General features: G+C 42.0%; 1 protein-coding gene across 1 annotated transcript in view; it reads right to left on the bottom strand.

Annotated features, from left to right (window-relative positions):
• SLC30A7 (solute carrier family 30 member 7) overlaps positions 1-20082 on the bottom strand; it is a 48741-nt gene extending 28659 nt beyond the window's left edge. The window contains exons 1-4 of the mRNA XM_089686585.1: positions 19790-20082; positions 14899-15000; positions 11775-11888; positions 4034-4121 (exon numbers count right to left, since the gene is read on the bottom strand). Of these exons, the coding sequence (XP_089542711.1) occupies positions 4034-4121; positions 11775-11888; positions 14899-15000; positions 19790-19869 (384 nt within the window). The 5' untranslated portion in view covers positions 19870-20082. The remainder of the gene's footprint in view (positions 1-4033; positions 4122-11774; positions 11889-14898; positions 15001-19789) is intronic.
• Positions 20083-20717: the final 635 nt, after the last annotated feature.

Here is a 20717-nt window from a genome sequence, read left to right as displayed (position 1 = left end):
CATTACATAGCAGCAAACAAATATTTGAAGTGGCTGGTGCCTCTAGAGTCCCACGGACATCAAGGTGTAGAGTCCTGCAGAGTCTTGCAACTGTGCATAAACCTTCTATTCGGCCACCACTAACCAAAGTTCACAAGCAGAAACGGCTGCATTGGTCAGAAAAATACATGAAGACTAATTTTCAAACAGTCCTGTTCACTGAGTGTCGTGCAACCCTGGATGGTCCAGATGGATGAAGTAGTGGATGGTTGGTGGACAGCCACCCTGTTCCAACAAGGCTGCGACGTCAGCAAGGCGGTGGTGGAGTCATGTTTTGGGCCGGAATCATGGGAACAGAGCTGGTCGGCCCCTTTAGGGTCCCCAAAGGTGTAAAGATGACCTCTGCAAAATATGTGGAGTATATGGCTGACCACTTTCTTCCCTGGTACAGAAGGAAGAACTAAGCTTTCCGTAATATAATCATCTTCATGCATGACAATGCACCATCTCATGCTGCAAAGAATACCTCTGCATCAATGGCTGTTATGGGGATAAAAGGAGAGAAAGTCATGGTGTGGCCTCCATCCTCCCCTGACCTCAATCCTATTGAGAACCTTTGGAGCATACTCAAGCAAATGATCTATGAGGGTGGGAGGCAGTTTACATCCAAACAGCAGCTCTGGGAGGCTATTCTGACATCTTGCAAACAAATTCAAGCAGAAACTGTCCAAAAAATCACAAGCTCAATGGATGCAGGACTTGTGAAGCTGCTATCAAATAAGGGGTCCTATGTTAAAATGTAACGTGACCTGTTAAAATGTTTAAAAAGTTAAAAATGTTGTTAAAAGTTTGATTGAAATAGCTTTTGATTTCAGTAAATATGCTGCAAACACAACAAATGACAATTTTCAGTTCTTTACAACCTATAAAGTGTTTTGAAACTCACTGTGCGTAATAATTTGGAACAGTGCATTGTAAGTTTATGTTTAAAAAAATACTGTTATCATTAGGAGGTTTGTTCAATAAAATATGAATTGTACTCTTAATAGTTGATAACAGTCAGCATAATTCTCATGTTATTTACATCTATTAATTTAGGTAAAATGAGAAAAATATCATTTGCATAAAAAATTTGGAACAGGGTATAATATCGAACTGCAAGTTTCAATGAGTTGACCGGTTCAGGCAGCACACTAATGTAACTGAGGAGAGAAGAGAAAGAAAAGGAAGAATTTTGAATTGTAGTTTAAAAATGAGGTTTTTAAGAAATTAACCACTTGCCCTCCAGAGGATTTACCCACCTTCCTCACCAGGCCATTTTTTAAGATATGGCGCTGTGTTACCGACAATTGCACGGTCATGCAATGCTATACATAAATGAAATGTATTTTCTTTTTTTCCCCACAAATGGAGCTTTTGGTTGTATTTGATCACCTCCACGGTTTTTATTCTTTGCGTAAAAAAAAAGATTTTTTTTTTACTTTTTGATATAAAATATATCCAGTAGAAAACAAATTAAAAAAATCAAGTATCTTCATAAATTTAGGCCAAAATGTATTCTGGTACATATCTTTGCTAAAAAAAAAAAAAATCCCAATACGTTTAAATTAATTGGTTTACGTGAAAGTTATAGCATCTACAAATGCCGGTGTATATACTGGAATTTTTTTTTATTTTTTTTTTTAATACTAATGGCAGCGATCAGCGACTTATAGTGGGTCTGCGATGGGCATTCTGACACTGGGTGGGAACGGACTACCTGCCACTGATCTCTCCAGTGACACTAACACAGTGATCAGTGCTAATAAAAAGCATTGACATGATACTAATGACAGTGGGCAGGAAGAGGTTAACATCTGGGGCGATCAAAGGGTTACCCGTGTGCGTTTTACTGGGTGTTGTGTTTCACTACAGAGGCATGCTGTTTTGTAGGTCTCTGCTGTGCAGAGAGATACAAAAGAGCATGTCTGTGCTGACAGGAGAGAGACCCATGTTTACAACTGTCGGCTTTCCCCAACAATTGCCGAGTGCCGGCCGGGAATCATCAGCCGGGACCCGGTGATTGACATCCCTAGCCACCAATAGCGGCACGGGTAGGGTGGCGCACATGTCCAATACCCAGAAATGCAAATCACACACACACACACACACACACACACACACACACACATACATATATATACACACACACACACACACACACACACACACGATTGTGCGCAGCCCTGCCACCCTCTAGCAGTATTTCTGCTATAGGGCGACGAGAAAATGGTTAAATGCAGCCTCCCCACTAGGACCTCAGTTCATGCATTAGCACCTCCAGTCACCTGGGGAGAAACAAAATGGGAAAAACCACCGGAGAAAAAAAAAAAAAGTCAGCAAACAGGACAATGGGTGGGTAACTGGCACTGTCCTGAAAGACTCCTGGAAAAGGAGTTACCGGAAAGTGTAACTGTGATTTTCTCCCTAACGTCTTTCAGGACAGCATCTTTGAGAGGATAATCGAGCACTTATCCCTAGGGCAGAACCTTGCGCCTGAAGGCCTACTCTTTTACCGAGACCAAATCAAGCCTGTAATGCTAAACAAAGGTGTTGATATTGGACCAAGTTGCTGCTCTGCATATCTGTCCAGGCGTAGCACCAGTCATATCTGCATACGTAGCCACCATAGCCCGAGTAGAATGTGCCATAATGCCCTCTGGAAATTCCAGCTCTTCTACCAGATACACAGGTCTAATGGCCAACTTCAGCCACCTAGCCAAGGTGCGACTAGAGGCCTTACAACCCTGTCTCGACCCCAAAAATAACACAAAAAGGTAATCTGACTTCCTTATATCCTTTGTCCTATCTACATAATGAAGGCTACACCTTTTAACATCCAACGTGTTAAATTTCCTTTCCTGGTCACACGAAGGATTAGAACAAGTTAATTTCTTGGCCCCAATGAAAACTTGAGGCCACCTTAAGTTTAATAAAAAAAAAATTTAAAAAAAAAGCCGTTCTGAACGTTACCTGGTCTGAAAAAAAATCTGAAGGAAGGGAGCTCCCCAAAGTCCTGGTCCTGGAAGGCCGAGAGGGCCCGTATCACCGCCTTCAGCCACGCACACAGAAGTCCGGCCCCCAACCAGAAATGACATCCCCTGCCATCCAGCCTGGCGAATGCTCCACTGCTTACACGGAGCAGCAGTGCCCCTCCTGTTGACTCCCCTGAGTCTGTGAACAGCAGGCTCCTGGCAACTCCTGTCCTCCCCAGGTGGAAGCCAGGATGGAGCACAAGAGGTAATGGAACCTCGCCTTCTGCCCCCAGAAGACCGAACCAGGCCCCCTTCCTCCCAACAATATTGAGGGGAGAACCTGTAGCCACAACACCCCGGCTCCCTCCCCTCCCAGTAGCTCCCCTGAGAACGGCTTCCACCCATGTTTCCCCGCCAGAGGAAGCATCATTACTGAGGTCCTAGTGGGCAGGCTATGTTTAAATATGAGTGGAGGTGGCGTTTCCTCAGGTGGAGAGGAGGCAAGGTCTCTCAAGCGTGCTGTCCTGAAAGAAATTAAAAGGGAAAAAACCTTCTGCCTTTAGAACCACTTTAAAACACATGCAGCCATTATCAGCGCTGCATAAACTGTATGTAGCTTCAGCTACATACAGTAATGTGTTCTAGCAGTGGGACAGAGACTTTCCGTCTAGCTCCGAAAACAAAACAGTTGGGCTAAGTGCTGCTCAGTCATTCACAGAAGCATTGCATTTTCTGAATGCATACAAAGCTTCTTCTGATTGGATGAGGTGGACAGATAATGTCAAGATATCCACCTCAACCAATCCTGTAAATGGATTCTTGTAAGCAGTGCTCAACTCGATTTTGTTCCAAGAACAGGGTGGCAAGTCCCCATTCTACTGCTGGGAACACACTGAAGCTACATACAGTTTATACAGCACTGACAGCCACTGCATCTCATAGTAAAGGAAATAGCTCTTTTGGATCAGCTTGGTCCAAACAAACTGGAGTTAGGCTTTAAATAATCCAGATAAATAACTGCTAATCTGAGCTCAACATACCTCCACCCCTTCTGAGAAGATGAAAAATGCTGTGAAGATCAGGAAAAGACCATTCACAAAACCTGCCAGGACCTCTGCCCGGACGTACCTGTAAGAAAACCACAGAGCTATGAAATACTTGTATACTTTAACATTAAAGCATTACTCTCAAAACTAATACATTGAGGATTGATTTACTAAAAAGGAGTATAAGCTGTTCACTTATCCTCCTACATAAGTTGTAACCGTTTGTCTGCAGTCTTCTCTTTTCTAGAGCCGTTCAAAGTGCAGAATTTATAAAGCTTGTCCTAGAGTTCCCGAAAAAAGGGGGCAGAGAGCTTAAGTTACTGAGCTATGCAGAGTGTGAGGAGAGTTCTGAGATATAGCTGAAGACACAACCCCTCCATAGAGCTAACAGAACAGAGCTAAGGCTGTCACCATTTTTTTCTTGGTGTCTGAAAAACTTGTCAGAAGTGGCTTATGCTGATAACAGAGGAACAAGGCACCAGAAAGAAATGACACTTAGTGCTCTTAATTGAGACAAGCACACCACTATAGGGGGATATTCCGTATTCATATTTCATGCCTAAAGTTCATAGCCACTTTAAGTTCAAGTATTCCAAGCTGGCCCAATCAATTTCCACTACTAAACAATGTGGCAAACGTGCGCTATAATAAACTGTAGTAGCTTTAGCTACATACAGTGAGCAGCTCTGTATTGGCAGCCCTCTGTCTAGAAGTAAAAAGCGTAGGGCTGATTTCCCCCCTCCCCCCCAATTCTTTGCCTTTTCAATTTTGATTACTCTAGTTCCAGTGTGGAGACTTTAAAAGGGTAACACCACTTTCGTGGGGAAAAGAAAATATATAGAATATGCAACTGTGACACAAGTCATATAGTAATTGAATGCCACTAAAAATGACCTTCCCTTTTCAATTTGCAGTGCTGAAATTTTCTGTAAAATGCAATATGGCAGCCTAGAGGCATTTCGTACACCGTTCGTGTACAGAACACCCCCCAGCAAGGTCATTTCCTGCTTGTGTAATTGGCTGATTGCCCCAGAAGTGTGCAGTAAGATATGTCAGATTTTTGGCATCCCCTGCAACAAAAATGTCATTTTTGGTGGGATACTCCCAAAGGGAAATCATGTCTAAAAAGGAATAGACTCTCGCACTTTCCTCTTGAGAGCCTTGAGGGGCAGCAGCTGACTGATAATTATAAAATCACTCCCATACAGATTCATTCTGCACATGGACAAAAACGGTTATTTCTTCAGAATTACAAAATGTAGAAATCTGCTACACAGTTTGTTGAAATCCTTGTAATGTACATAGATCACTCAGAGGGAAATGTTTTTTTCCTTAACAAAAGTGGAGTTACTCTTTAAAGGATGTCTAGGTTATACTCATGTGAAAAGGAGTAGAAGTTGAAAACCCTGAATTTCAGACTTGGGCTGAGTGCTTCTCTGCCATTTGGGAGAAGCCTTGTATTTATGTCAATGAACAACAAGGCTCTCTCTGATTGAAGCTGCCTGTACTGCTGTCAGAACAGAGCACCACTTACTGTATGTAGCTAATGCTACTACAGTATATTATAGCACACGCAGCAGCTGCATCAATCTGTAATATTTGGCACAAAGGAACTTTTTAAAGTGACAAGACACCTGGAATGAAATACAATCCAATAACAATCTCATCATTCAAACACAGTGGAAGCAGATACACTTTTAGACACAGCAAGTAAATGAAGTAAATGCTGACCCCAGCTATTGCCTGCAAAAAGATGGATCTGTTCTTCTAGAAAGAGTAGCAGATAAAAGGTATTGTAAGGGGGAGCACTGTCGTCTCTGGTTTGGATATTACACTTACACATCACTGGGTATATATGCACTTAAAATGAAATGTATATCTCACAAGTCCACTTTAACCACCCTATAGCAGATATACTGCTACAGGGCGGCACCTGTGCCCAGAATCACGTATATATACACACAAGTGATTTTCCATCTTTGGGTAGGGGGCATGCGAGAGCCGCGCGCCCTACCCGTGCCACAGATGTCAATCACCGGGTCCCGGCCGGTAATTACCCGCCGGCGCCCGCACCAACGGAAACAAAGATTGTTTGTTTACAATCTTCCTCCCTGTCAGCTCAAGCACACGGCTCTGGATGGCTGTGCACAGTACAGCCAATCCCGATCAGTGAGCTCACAGTGAAGAACACACCCCCTATCCCCTAGTAAAACACTCCCAGCACACAGTTAACCCTCTGGATCGCCCCTCACATTAACCCCTTCCTGCCCAGTGCCATTAGTACAGTGTCAGTTTTTTTTTTTTTTTTAAAGCAGTGATCACTGTATTGTGTCAGTGACACCAAGTTAGTTCCCCCCAGTGTCCACCGCAGTCCCGCTAAAAGTTTCTGATCACCACCATTACTAGTAGAAAAAAAAAATCCCATTATCTATACCACCATTAGTAAACGCTATAACTTTCATGTAAATCAATTAATTTACACGCATTGGGATTTTTTTTTTTTAGCAACGACATGTTGCAGAATACATTTTGGCCTAAATTTATGACAAAATTTGATTTTTACATTTATTTTACTGGACATGTTGAATAGCAAAAAGTCAAAAATATTGTTGTTTTCTCAAAATTGTCAGTCTTTTCACGCTTATAGTGCAAAAAAATAAAAAAAATGCACAGGCAATCACATACCACTGAAAGAAAGTTCAGTGTGTGTGTGTGTGTGTGTAGTTTTGAAATTTCATTTGGGTGCAGTATTGCATGACCAGGCAATTGTCAGTTAAAGTAACGCAGTGCTGTAATGCAAAAAAATGGCCTGGTCATGAAGGGGGTGTAAATCCCTAGGAGGGCAAGTGGTTAAGAACCACTGGTGTTTATGTACTAAAGCTGGAGTGTGCAAAATCAGGCTCCCTTCTGCACAGAAACCAATTAGATTCTAACTCCGACTTGTTCAGTGAAGCTTTGGCAATAAAATCTGGAAGCCCAAGTAAACAAACCCCATTGTGACTGAATATTGGACCCGTAATCAGATTCTATGGACCCAGTTTTCTGCCAATTATATCAAATTAAAATTAACAGGCATATGCCTTTAATGATACCAACATTGCTGCGATGCTCTAAACTTCATCAAGTCATTAGAGCAGCCATGCTATGAAGTTCTGCAGCAGTTCAAGTTCTAGCTCCACTGAAATCTACAGCAGCAGAAGTAAGTGTGTGATGAGAGACTTTCAGAACAGGTTTACAATGGGCCTACAGTGGCAAGTATAGACAAATATGCAAGGTGCCCTAATCATATTGCACCCAAATTGTTTTTAAGGGAGAACTATGGCAAATGTTAATATACTCCAACAGTATACAACAGGATAAGCAAACTGTAGCAGGATCCTCACTAAGGAATAAAGATCCTGTTTCCACTACAAGGTTTTTCAAATATTTACACAAATGTACCACATCGAGCTGCTCTATTCCAATTACTGCTTACATCAAACCATGGTACAAATCACAACAGTCGATCATGTTAAAAATGTATGAAATGCCAAAACACCATGACGGTTGGAACTTGGGTTTAGTTCAAATTAAATTAGCAAGAACCTTAAATCTGACGCTCACAGTTTTCCATTTCTAGGCATTGTAACACATTTTTCAACGTGCCTTTATATCGTTTTCAAGAGTCATGCATTTTTCTTGACAGCCAAAAAAAAAAAAAAAAAAAACCCAAAAAACCCCCAACTATTATAGGTTTGATACCAGGGGCTGAAAACACATGAAAATGCATCATGCATGCATTTTCAGGTGTTACTATTAATTTGAATGGGCTTAAAAATGCATGAAAAGGAGACAAAAAAATTATTATTATTAATAATAATACAACACACCTTAGTAGTTTTCATACAAATGTGAAAAGACCATCTATACCACTGTTTTTGAGGACGCATGCATTTTAGCACATTTCACCATGCATGTTAGAAAGCAAATGTGTGAACAGGGCCTAATTGAAGCAAAAAGCAGTACATCTACCAAGCAGGGTATTACCTCCGGTCTAAGGATTTATTCACCTGAGCATTGCACCCCCTCCATCTGAATTATGTGCCTGTGTTTACCTGGGTTCTATAAAAGCTCTCAGATACAGCTTGAACACTTACATTTCTTTGTATCTAGCAGAATATGTGTAGACATCTGTACATACCACAGAAAGCAATTTTCTCAATGGGAACATACGTACGCTGAATATGCCTATATCCGACAGCTGTTCGCTATAGAGAGGAGCAGACTGAGGTAAACACATCAAGTAATACTAGGGACTACCTGACACCCCAGTGTTTCCTAAAGTCTGGCAGGAGTAACTTGTGGTAGATAAAAACAGGGAATACATGTGTTTATTTGCAGGAATACCCTGTGGGAGAATATTATTCATTACAATTATTGCTTCTCATGGCAAAACAGAGCAAATTAATTTTTCTTGAGGATCAAACATGTCTTGTCAATTTGCTTTGCCGACCATGTTGGAGTGCAATGCATTCTGAATGACTGTCTTAAAGAGAAACACAACCTAAAATGAACACAAAGGACAGCAGTTACCAATCATATTTAAGGGGCAAGAATGTGTGCCAACAACTGCAAGACAGTTGGTATAGGCCAGCGGGTATTGCATGACTTCATGACAGGATGTGTTTGGATACTAAAAAAGGTTTTGATGTCAGAGAACTGAGCAGCAGGAAAAATACTCTTCCAAAAAAAAAAAAAGTCCAGAAAAAAACCCCTCCAACCTAAATAAATCCAAATTTAGCATGTCTGTCCCTGTATCAAATACACACATCTATGCCTTCATTTCTACAGCTCGCATATTGGGAGTGGAAAGGCGAAATTAATTCTTTTATATGTTATTCAGTTGTAGAAAGGTTAAAGTGATAGTGAACTCTCAATCTTGATTTTTACCTACAGGTAAGATTATAAAGCTTACCTGTAGGTAAAATGAATATCTCCTAAACAATCATGGTTTAGAAGATTTTCTAGGGAGCAGCAGTCAGTGACATCACCGGCGCAAGCGCTCTGAAGGAACAGGATACCCATGCTGATCCTTCAGAGCTCTGTGCCGTGGCCGTAATTCCCGAACGCACACAAGCGAGTGGCGTCATTTCAGCTCAGCCATTCAAACAACCGCAGACTGCGAACCTAAAAAGACCAGGTGAAGATGGAAGCTTCTGTAGGGGGTGACAGCATTCTGCTGGAGGGCTTCGTTCTTACACAAGTCTTTCATTATGTTCTAGTATCCAATGCATACTAGCACATTATGCCTTTACCTTGCAAGGTTTTTTTAAACCTGTACTGACACTTTAAGAAGCTTTAGAATAGAACACTTGTGCTCTCCTGTGACCCAAAATCAGCCTACAACAGGCTAAAGCCTGCTATTAGCTGATGTCACCGAGCTGCTCCACACTCTGGAAGGATCCCAACCATATTGTCAGGACCTACCCAGCTGCCTGATTGACAGGCATGGATAAGATCAGAAGCCAGCTGCACCCACCCCCTCTCCAGCCTGGTGCTTCAGTGAGCACAGAAGGAGCAGAGCAGAGAGCGGTGACTAAATCACTGCTCTCCGCCCCAAGAAGATCGAGAACTGAGTGGTCAGTGGTCATGTGATCACTCGGTTCTCGGTCTTAGAGGTAGAAGGGCTTCAACAACTATTTTTGTTTTTTTTATAGTAACCCATACATCTCCTTTAAAAATTATTCTGTTTATACTCAGTCCCAAGGATAAAATATGGTAATTTAATTCCAGTACTACGGACTACATTAAAATATTACTGCTCAGAAACAGACTTAGGGAAGGTTACCAAGAATAAGTATTATACATCAGTTTCCAGATTTTGATGGGGCTTTGGGTAGTAAGACTTTGAAAAGAAAGGAACTTTGAAGGACAATGATCCAATTATAGAGATACATTTTCAGTGGTCTAGTTCCGTGAATAAAGTGCTGTATTTACCTTGATTTTATGTATTTCTTGCGTATTTATTATGTGTATGTAGATTGATAGAAAATCTCAGTTTACCCTCAGTGGGTGATAGATATTATTTTGCAAAATTTTAGCCCCATCTGTTAGAAATGTTATTCCAGGATAGAGTCCCATGGGTGTGTAACACTTCTATAAAATATGTATATTACAAAATAATACTTAAAAAAAAAAAAAAAAAAAAAAGAAGAAGATATTAACCGCTTTTCTGCCGCCCTATAGCAGATATACTGCTACAAGGCGGCAGGGGTGCGCAAAATCATATATATGTGATTTTGCATTTCCGGGTAGAGGTGCACGCGCGCCCTACCTGTGCCGCTATTCGCGGCCTCGGCTGTCAATCACCGGGTCCCGCCCAGTGATTACTCGCCAACACCCGGTAATCACCAAGTATTACCGTCGGAGGGAGAGAACTGTACGTAAACAATACAGTTTTCTCCCTTGTCAGCTCCTGCACACTGCTTTGTATGGCTCTACATAGCAGAGCCATACAAAGCAGTATGCTTACAGTTGAAAGCACTAACACAGCACACAGTAAAACAGCACACAGCTAACCCTTTGATCACCCCAGATGTTAACCCCTTCCTGCCCAGTGCCATTAGTACAGTGTCAGCGATTTTTATTAGCACTGATCACTGTATTGGTGTCACTGGGGATGTCAGTGACACCAAGTCAGTTCCCCCCAGTGTAAGAATGCCCACTGCAGTCCTGCTATAAGTCGCTGATCTCTGCCATTACTAGTAAAAAAATGTTTTTTTAAAAATCCCAGTATATATACCCCCATTTGTAAACGCCATAACTTTCACGTGAACCAATTAATTTACACGTATTGGGAATTTTTGTTTTTTTAAGCAAAGACATGCACCAGAATACATTTTGGCCTAAATTTATGACGAAATTTGATTTTTCTACTGGACACATTTAACAGCAAAAAGTCAAATAGCTTTTTTCAAAAAATGTTGCTCTTTATTTATTTTATATAGTGCAAACCCCCCCCCCCCCAAAAAAAAAAAAAACAACAAAAAAAACGCACAGGCGATCATATACCATTCGTGGAGGGTAAAAAAAATAAAATGTAAATTTAATTTGGGTGCAGCGCTGCATGACCGTGCAATTGTCAATTAAAATATTGCAGCACCATAATGGTATAGGTTAATTTATATTGCATTTTACAGGTAACTCAAAACCATTCACACCAATTCTAGCTCCTTTGGAAGCTTAGAGTCCAATGTACCTTGTAGAGTAATGCATAAAGTCAGTACAGACAATTTTGGTAGAAACCAGCAAAGTCATCCAAAGATGGATCAAAACGCGGTCAGTTCAGCAGAAACGGACTGAGATTCCATCCATCTATTGGAAGGCTGATTGACTTCAGTACAAAAAACGCTGTGATTTTTTTTTTTATTTATAGCCACCAGTAGTGATCCCTGTGTTCTGCTGGCAAGGAAGCAGAACACAACAGCGCTGTGGGAGTGATTCCCCCCACAATAGGCTCCCCACTGGCAGAACACAATAGCACTGGAGGAGTGATGGAAGGGGGAACCAAGCAATTTGCTTTCCTTCCACCCGTGGTGGAAGGAAAGAAAATTGTATAATCTATGGTTTGCTTAAATTAGATGCTTTTGATCAGAAATTAAAAACACCCAAATAAACTTCTACAAAACAGAAGAATATACAAACTTCCAGGACTCTTTACCCAAATCCCTCAAGATATCAAGCACAGAATTCTTACCCATATGAGAAAGCTTCATTTGTTTTCCACCTTGATATTACAGAAGCAGCTAGGCCAGCTAACAATGCTGTACAGTCGAAAAACATATGGAAGGAATCCGAGATCAAGCCTAAGCTGAAAGGCACAAAAAAGAAACTGGTTATTACTAAAATGTCACAGACAGCTCTCTGAATAGGACTTACAGGAATGTATAATCTTTTCAAAAGTTTTTTTTTTGCCAATTACACAGACTATGCTTCTCACCTTATAAGCACTAAATAATAGCTCTTCTTTTCTCATTGCAAATCTATAGGTTTGCCAGCCCAATAAAGACAATGTACCCCTGTGTGGCAATCCCTTATCTCAACAAAAGGACTACATGACTGCAGTGGCTTTAACACATTAATAAAACACGGAAGATGAAGAATGTAAAAAAATCGAAAGTTGACCACTACTCTTAGATATACCCTGAAATAACCTGAAATACTTTATTACTACTACAGGTATTTATATAGCGCTGACCATTTATGCAGTGCTTCACATACTGTACATTCACAACAGTCCTAGCCCTCAAGAAGCTCACAATCTAAAGCAATTTTTCTCAACCAGGGTTCCATCGAGCCTTTGGGTTCCTCCAAAGGTTGCTAGGAGTTCCTTGAGCAATTTATGTCTCTAAGATAATTAACAACTGACAAAATTTATCTTTTTAGCTATCGTCAAAAGGAAATGTTCCCAATGGCCACGAATTAAGGAGCATTCTCCCCAGTGACCAGCATGCTAAGGTATTGTGATCTGTAGATATAGTAATTACTAGCTGTAAAGAGCTTTGCATCATCATTCTTCCAGCATGTTGCTGAAAAAGGTCCCCATCTCTGACCAGTGATGCATTCCTCTGCTGAAGCAGTGACACAGATTCAGGATTGACTTTGTGATTCATTAAGGCTAGTCATACACGGGAAGAGATCCACCTATGCTTGCTGATCTCTTGTCACCCTAACAGTCCTGAAGTCAACTGCAAACTAAAATTCTTTCCAATTACTACTTTCCAAAACACAAGCTTCAAGCGTATTAGCCATCCGGCATGCTACCAGATTCCTACATTCAATGCTAACGTTTTTCTTTTTTTTGCATCTGAATTATTGCCTCTAATGTTGTATCCTATACTTTACCAAAATATCTCAAGATAACAACCTTTTTATATATGATGGTTAATAAGTGTTTTGAAGAAAAAACAAAGAAACATCAATGATGAAATTCCCAAACAGCTAACAGGAAGCTTATAGCACTAAAACATTAGGTCTCCATTAAGCAGGGTGGATAAAAATCAATGATTTTAAAAAAATCTGATTTTTTTTTTATTTAAATCAGATTTTTTAAATAAAATGCTTTTTGAGGATAATATATTACCATCCAAAGGTTATTCCATCATGAAATAAAGATTCGTTTTTTAATTATGTAGAATAAGGCTGTATATGTTTAATTTTTTTGGTAAATAAATTCCATTAATCCATTCACAATGTCATGCTCTTCCAGAGGTTTTTGTAAGATTATTGGGCAGTTTCTCTGCCTACAAGATATTATCACAGATGCTTGGTTTACTTTTGCAGTTCTCAAAACTGAATTTGACTCAGCGGAGATCACATGCCTCTTCTTCACAGCAAAAATGTTATAACATGAACAGAGTTAAGAAAAAGACCTTAATCCTAACTTCTACAAACCTATGAATACAGAATCAACCCCTTCAGTGCTAAATTTCAAGTTCAGTGAATAGAATAGAAACAATATTTTTCTGATTGTTTGGAGTGGAATAGATCTGCACAAGAAGAAAGTAAAACTAAGTGTGAGGAGGAAGGGGCTGACAGTCTAAATTTCCTAAAATATATATATTTTGTTTAGCCAAATTAGTTAACAAACATGGATGTTTAAGCAAATAACATATGCTGGAATGTTATTGTTTCAGTTGAATAAATCTATTTAAATTGTTATTATTAAGGTAATGATTATTTTTCTCCTTCCTAAGTACAACAGAAAAGTTGTCCAAATATGAATGATTAACCTATTAAACTGGGGATAAAAAAACGAATATGAAAAGTTGTTATTCTAAAAATCTTCATCTACTTGCATATTAAAGTTATACCAGCAAGAATTAGTCTTTACGTAGAAAACTATGATTTAAATCAAGCCTTACTGACTAGTGATTTAAATCAGTTTGATTTAAATCAAATCCACCCTGCCATTAAGTAACATCATTTTTTAAATTACTACTATCATAATATAGGATTTGTGTAGCACCGATATTAGTTACAAAATAGTACAATACAAGACAAGAGGGTTAGGAGGGCCTTGCTAATGTAAACTTACAATCTAAAAGAGAGTGATACCGAAGGGAATGGCTGTGAGGGGATGAGCTGGTGAGGAAAGTTAATATCTCCTCAAACAAAACACACATATGCCTAGTACACTGAAAAAAATAACTTCAAAGCAACACCCCCCACTGTAGGACTAACCTTGCCTAAGCTAGAGTTACAAAGATAAAGTCACACACCTTTATCAGTATTTGAGCAGGTGCTTTTTGTTATTTTCTTTAACTTACATATTGACCGCAATGAATCACTTACAGTATATGTGTTCCTTTATAGAGTGCCTTTAAAGTGTGTCTAAAGTCCCCAGATGTCTCTGATTTGGTGTCACTATTTTTTAGATGCTAAAGCTTAATGTGCCAGTAAAAGTAAATATATCACACATGTATCGAACTGCAAGTATGACTAAACCAGTGTAGTAATGGTCTCCTAGTATTTGCAGTGTAATGTTTCTATATAAAGCAGCTAGCCAATTTGTATTTTTTTTTTTTTTATAAAAATTGTATTTATTTTTTTTAATTGAGCCCTTCAGCAGCCCTGATCTCTGTAGAGAGACAAAGGACACAATGGGGTTGACTTACTAAAACCGGAGAGTGCAAAATCTGGAACAGCAACCAATCAGCTTCCAGATTTTATTCTCAAAGCTTAATTGAACAAGCTGAAGTTTGGGGCCGATTGGCAACCATGCACAGCGGAACCCGATTTTGCACTCTCTGGTTTCAGCAAATCAACCCCAATGACTAGGTCACATGACAAACTCAAGTAATGCATGCATACACTGATACCTGTTGCTCCATATTCCATAAAAGAGTTCCACAAAAGCAAAGGATAAATTCAAGCAAAGAAAGCAGAATAAATTTCTTGATGTAGAATCGGAGAAGATTGACCTGCAAAAAGATACAGATAAAGAAATGGGTCATCCAACTACTTCAAAAACACATTACTATAAAACCTGTCTTGACTAATAAAACTTTTTCCTGACAGGTCTTTAAGATCCTGCTACACAGCATGTTTACATAAAGATGAGTCAGTGTAACTAAAGGATTATTTCCTGCCAATGTGGTTAGAAAAGAATGTCTATATCAAAGACTGGTTCAGGAAAACTGCACAGCCTACATCCATATACATACAGTGTTTGGCACAAAACAATGTGTTCGGTGGAATACAACTAGAACTGTTGTTTCAGAAAGATTATGCATCCTATCAGAAGCCTTAAACCACTAATGAATGGAAAAGAGACTGTTGTATGTTAAAGATGAATTCCATGTATCAGTTTTAGGTTACCAAACCTGGTTCTCTGGGGCTCCAAAAAAAAAAAAAAAAAAAATAATTTATATTATATATATTTTTTTTTTTTCTTTAACTATTATTTATTTTTGTAGTGCTCCTGAATTGGAACACCTGCTGAGCCCAAGGTGAGATGTTAAGCTTTATTTTTCTATATATTCTAAAGGATGAAACACAATATGGTAAAACACCCAAAAAGCCCAAGACCAAAAACACCCTAAAGAGTTATGGTAGGGAGCTCTCACTGTTGGGAGTATCCAACACCTATATGAGATTGGCTGACACATTAAACCAAACTCCACCTAGAAGCAACATAGCACTTTTGGGTGGACTGACACTTAATTAATTTGCATGGTGCCTTAACATTACATTAGATAAGGCCATTAATGTCAAAGTCAGGGCGCCGGGCAGGTAGTGTTTTCTTTTTTACCTTTAGCCCTGCTGCGGGCAAGCAGCATGGCTCATTTGTGCTCCAAAGAGCCCATATTGTTGCCAACCTCCGCGTCCCCCCCCTTCACTGTCTCAGGGCCCCCACTTGCCTATCTGCGGGCCCAGGACCAGTCAGTGGCTGCCAGCAGGTATAGGGGAGGGAGGAAAGCAGACAGATCCGGTTCCCTCCCCTTCTTGTCCGGGTCCCCATTGACAGATTCCTGGCCATCGAGGCCAGGAAAGAATGTAATGCAGTGCGATGTGCACTGCATTACATTCAGTGTAGTACAGGGGAGACATGCAGGGTCTTTACGAGCCTGGACATCTCAAAAAAGAGAACATGTCACCAAAATTCATCACATAGGGGACATTTTGTCCCCTATGCGATATATAGAAAAAAAAAAAAAAGTTTTTTTCTAATTTTTGAAAAATGAAAGTTATACCCAAGCATATGACCCCCCCCCCCAAAAAAAATGTTTCAAGGCCCCCCACCCCCACATATGTACGCATGTACAAGCATAAAAGTGCTGGGGCACCTATGCATGAAAAACGATGATTGCGATACAGATTACATATCGCCTTGCACGCCAGAATGAGAGCAATAATTCTAGCACCAGACCTCCTCCATAACGCTAAAATGATGACCTATAAGGGGCTTGAAAAGCGTCACCTACAGAAAATATAGTTACTAAAGCTTGTTGCCATTGCAAAAGCTGGCGCAAATTTAAAGTTTGACATGTTGGGTATCTATTTACTTGATGCAATCTCATATTTTACAAAAAAAAAAAAAAAAAAAATGGATAATGTATTGCTTTTTGTGCCGTAAAATTAACTTAAGTGTATTTTTTACTGAAATTTTGCATTTCCTAGACCTTTGTGATAATATCGTGTGACATAAATTGGAACCACCACTATTTTATTCTCTAAGGCCTCTGATTTCAGAAAATATATAATGTTTAAGGGTTTTATGTAATCTTCAGGGCTTAAATTATTTTTTAAACGTGCAAAAAAAGCAAAAATGGCTCTGGCAGCGAAAGGGATAAAGGATAAGCCAGACACTCCCCTTTCCTGACGAGCACCCAATTGGTGCTCATTACACTACAAGGCCTGTCCCCTTCCTGCTAGTCACCGATGCGGTGCTGGAGGCAGGCAGGGAGGGAAGGAGATAAACAGCGCAATGTTAAAAACATTAAACGTTTAAGTCGCCATAAAGCCCCTTTTGATTTTAAAAGCCCCAGACATTACTTAAAGCAGATTTAAATACGATTTTGGTTTTAGAAGGACAAGTAGATTTAGTCCCTGGACAAGTAGTTTTTTTTCAAAAATTTCCACACCTCTGGAAGGTCTTGAGAGAGCTCTTTGCTTTTACCCATCATGAGATGTTTCTTGTGCGACACCTTGCTAAAGAGACACCGGTTTATAGGACATCAGTTGAGACTGAACCAGCTGATATTAATTTGCACTGACAAGGGGCAGGATTGCTTTCTAATTACTGTTAGATTCAGCTGGTGTCTTGGCTTTCCATGCCTTTTTGCACCTCCCTTTCTTTGTGTGTTCAATACTTTTTCCGATGGCATTCCATGTTATTATACATAACTTAATTTCTGAACTTGTTTTGGTTTCTTTATATGGATGGATTGCATGGGTTGGTACTGACATGTGGTGAAAATTTCATGTCAATAGCACTTTTAGAACTATATTTACTGAGAAAAATGGTGACATGGTCAATATTTATTTTACCCGCTGTATACTCAGAGATGATGCTATCATGTAAATCATGTGCCTGGGCAGTTTTTGGCTGTTTACAATACAGAGACTCATTTCAGCTTGTCACTGAGGGGTTATTTACTAAAATTGGAGAGTGCAAATTCTGGTGCAGCTCTGCAGATAAACCAATCAGCTTCCAGTTATTTTCTCAAAGCTTAATTGAACAAGCTGAAGTTAGAAGCCAATTGGCTACCATGGACAGTTGTAGCAGATTCTACATTCTCCAGTTTTAGTAAATCAACCCCAGTATGATCACAGGGGGAGGGGAGACTTTGGAAATGCTTTTTTCCTGCCTGCAGCAGACTGACATCTCAGCCTGGACATATCACTGAAAGGTCCACTTTAAATGCCATCATTCACTAATTTTAGAGCAGCAACAAACAGAAGCTGAATGTGACAGCCAGTGCAGCATGGAAATGATGAGGAACAGGCTTACCATCTGTATCCTCACCAGTATTCTTGGTGTAGGTGACCAGACATGTTAGATGTCCCTCATCCAAGAACATATTTTAGAGAGATTCGATGCCAACCCTGCTACAGTCGAGGGCATCTACCAGGAACCACAGCCGGGACATACCCACTCCACTATGGTATCTACCGGGCACCACAGCTAGGGGGATACCCACACTGCCACAGCCTAGGGCATCTACCGGTACCACATCCAAGGGCATCGCCACAGCCTAGCGCATCTACCGGGCAACACGGCCAGGGAACCCCAACACCGCCAAAGCCTAGGACATCTACCATACACCACAGCCAGGACATCCCCACTCCGACACAGCCCAGGGCATCAACCGGGCATCACAGCTGGGACATCCCCACTTCGCCACAGCCTAGGGCATCTACTGGGCACCACAGCCGGGACATCCCCACTCTGCCACAACCTAGGGTATCAACCGGATACCACAGCTGGGACATCCCCACTCCGCCACAGCCTACGGTATCTACCAGATACCAAAGCCGGAACATCCCTACTCCACCACAGCCCAGGGCATCGACCGGGCATCACAGCCGGAACATCCCTACTCTGCCACAGCCTAGGGCATATACTGGGACCAAAGCCAGGACATCCCCACTCTGCCACAACCTAGGGTATCTACTGGGTACCACAGAGGGACATCCCTACTCCACCACAGCCTAGGGCATATACTGGGACCAAAGCCAGGACATCCCCACTCCGCCACAGCCTAGAGAGTATCTACCGGGTACCACAGCCGGGACATCCCTACTCCACCACAGCCAGGACATCTACCGGGTACAACAGCCAGGACATCCCTACTCCACCGCAGCCAGGACATCTACCGGGTACAACAGCCGGGACATCCCTACTCGACCGCAGCCAGGACATCTACCGGGTACAACAGCCGGGACATCCCTACTCGACCGCAGCCAGGACATCTACCGGGTACAACAGCCGGGACATCCCTACTCGACCGCAGCCAGGACATCTACCGGGTACAACAGCCGGGACATCCCTACTCGACCGCAGCCAGGACATCTACCGGGTACAACAGCCGGGACATCCCTACTCGACCGCAGCCAGGACATCTACCGGGTACAACAGCCGGGACATCCCTACTCGACCGCAGCCAGGACATCTACCGGGTACAACAGCCGGGACATCCCTACTCGACCGCAGCCAGGACATCTACCGGGTACAACAGCCGGGACATCCCTACTCGACCGCAGCCAGGACATCTACCGGGTACCACAGCTGGGACATCCCTACTCCACCGCAGCCAGGACATCTACCGGGTACCACAGCCGGGACATCCCTACTCCACCACAGCCAGGACATCTACTGGGTACCACAGCCAGGACATCCCTACTCTACTGCAACCTAGGAGATCTACTGGATACCACAGGTGGGACATCCCTACTCCACCACAGCCTAGGACATCTACTGGGCACCACAACCAGGACATTCCCACTTTGAAATGACCTACAGCATCTACCAGGCACCACAGCTGGGACATCCATGGAGCATCATTGGCTACACACCTATGAACTACTGTACCCGTAAAGGCAGAAGTGGCAAATCCAGACCACCCCCCGGTGTGATGTCTCCTATAGACGTGGGAGGTCTTGTACACATTCAGTAGGTGTAGATCTATGGCAGGTTATAGGCAGTCTCCCCCATCCCCGGACATAGACATACAGTGTCACGTGTACACCATCCAGCGGCGCCCTCACCTGATCCAGCCGGACACTTTCCTGACGACATTGAATTTGGGCGGCTTGTATTCATCGTCCTTTATAGACAGCGGCAACATCCTGACACCCGGCCACCAAACACTCCCTTTATGAATCCGCCGTCACGTCTCCTAGGCGCTGACCGTCCACTCCCACCCGGCTCTCCCCAGTATTCCAATGGCTCCGCTCCCTCAGAACCCGTGCCGAGCTCCAGCAACCGCTTCCTCTTTCCGGGAAGTAGAGGGTGGCTTGACACGCAAGCACTTAGCAACCAATCACATCAGAGAGCGCCGCACTGACTTCCTGGCAGGAACACCGGAGAGCACAGCGCTGACTGAGCTTTACTTGTGGGGGCGGATAGAGGAGGTGCCAGCATCAAGCATGGCTGCGGCGTGCTCTGCGTCTGTACGTCTTGGCGCACGTAAGAACTGAAGAGAAGAACAGTGCAGTTGAAGTAGGTTAGTAAGCCTTTGCACGAGTCTGTGGATTTGTGTGAGGTTCAGTGAGGCGCCACTTCTTATACATATACTAGAATTGGGTGTAAATCTAATGAACTGAATACATTCGCCCACAAGAGTGGGACGGCCTGCACCAGTTGTAACCTGAGTCCTGCAGAGTATTGTGGGGAAGTCAGGTAAGTGCAGCCACCTACCTCTGTCAGAGCTGATTGCATGATATTACCAGAAGAAAGGAAGAACTTCACTGTTGTCTGCAACAGGACATGATTACAGGGGAAGTAGAAATGGAGAGGTGTGTAGTGCCACCCCTAAAGGAGCCGCCTGGTAACTTTGGGTTCTCTGTTCTGTGCCTCCACTCCAAGAACAACCTCAGCCCCTCAGACACACCTGGTTGAGTAAAAACCATTACAGGCACAAGTAAAGGAATATACATTTAACCACTTGCCCTCCAGAGGATTTACCCCCTTCCT

The sequence above is a fragment of the Staurois parvus genome, unplaced genomic scaffold (assembly GCF_062004578.1).
Source record: "Staurois parvus isolate SC_StPar_1 unplaced genomic scaffold, SC_StPar_1.0 ptg000402l, whole genome shotgun sequence".
Lineage (NCBI taxonomy): Eukaryota > Metazoa > Chordata > Amphibia > Anura > Ranidae > Staurois > Staurois parvus.
Note: the sequence above shows the minus strand (reverse complement) of the source record. Positions and strands in the feature narration are given on the sequence as shown.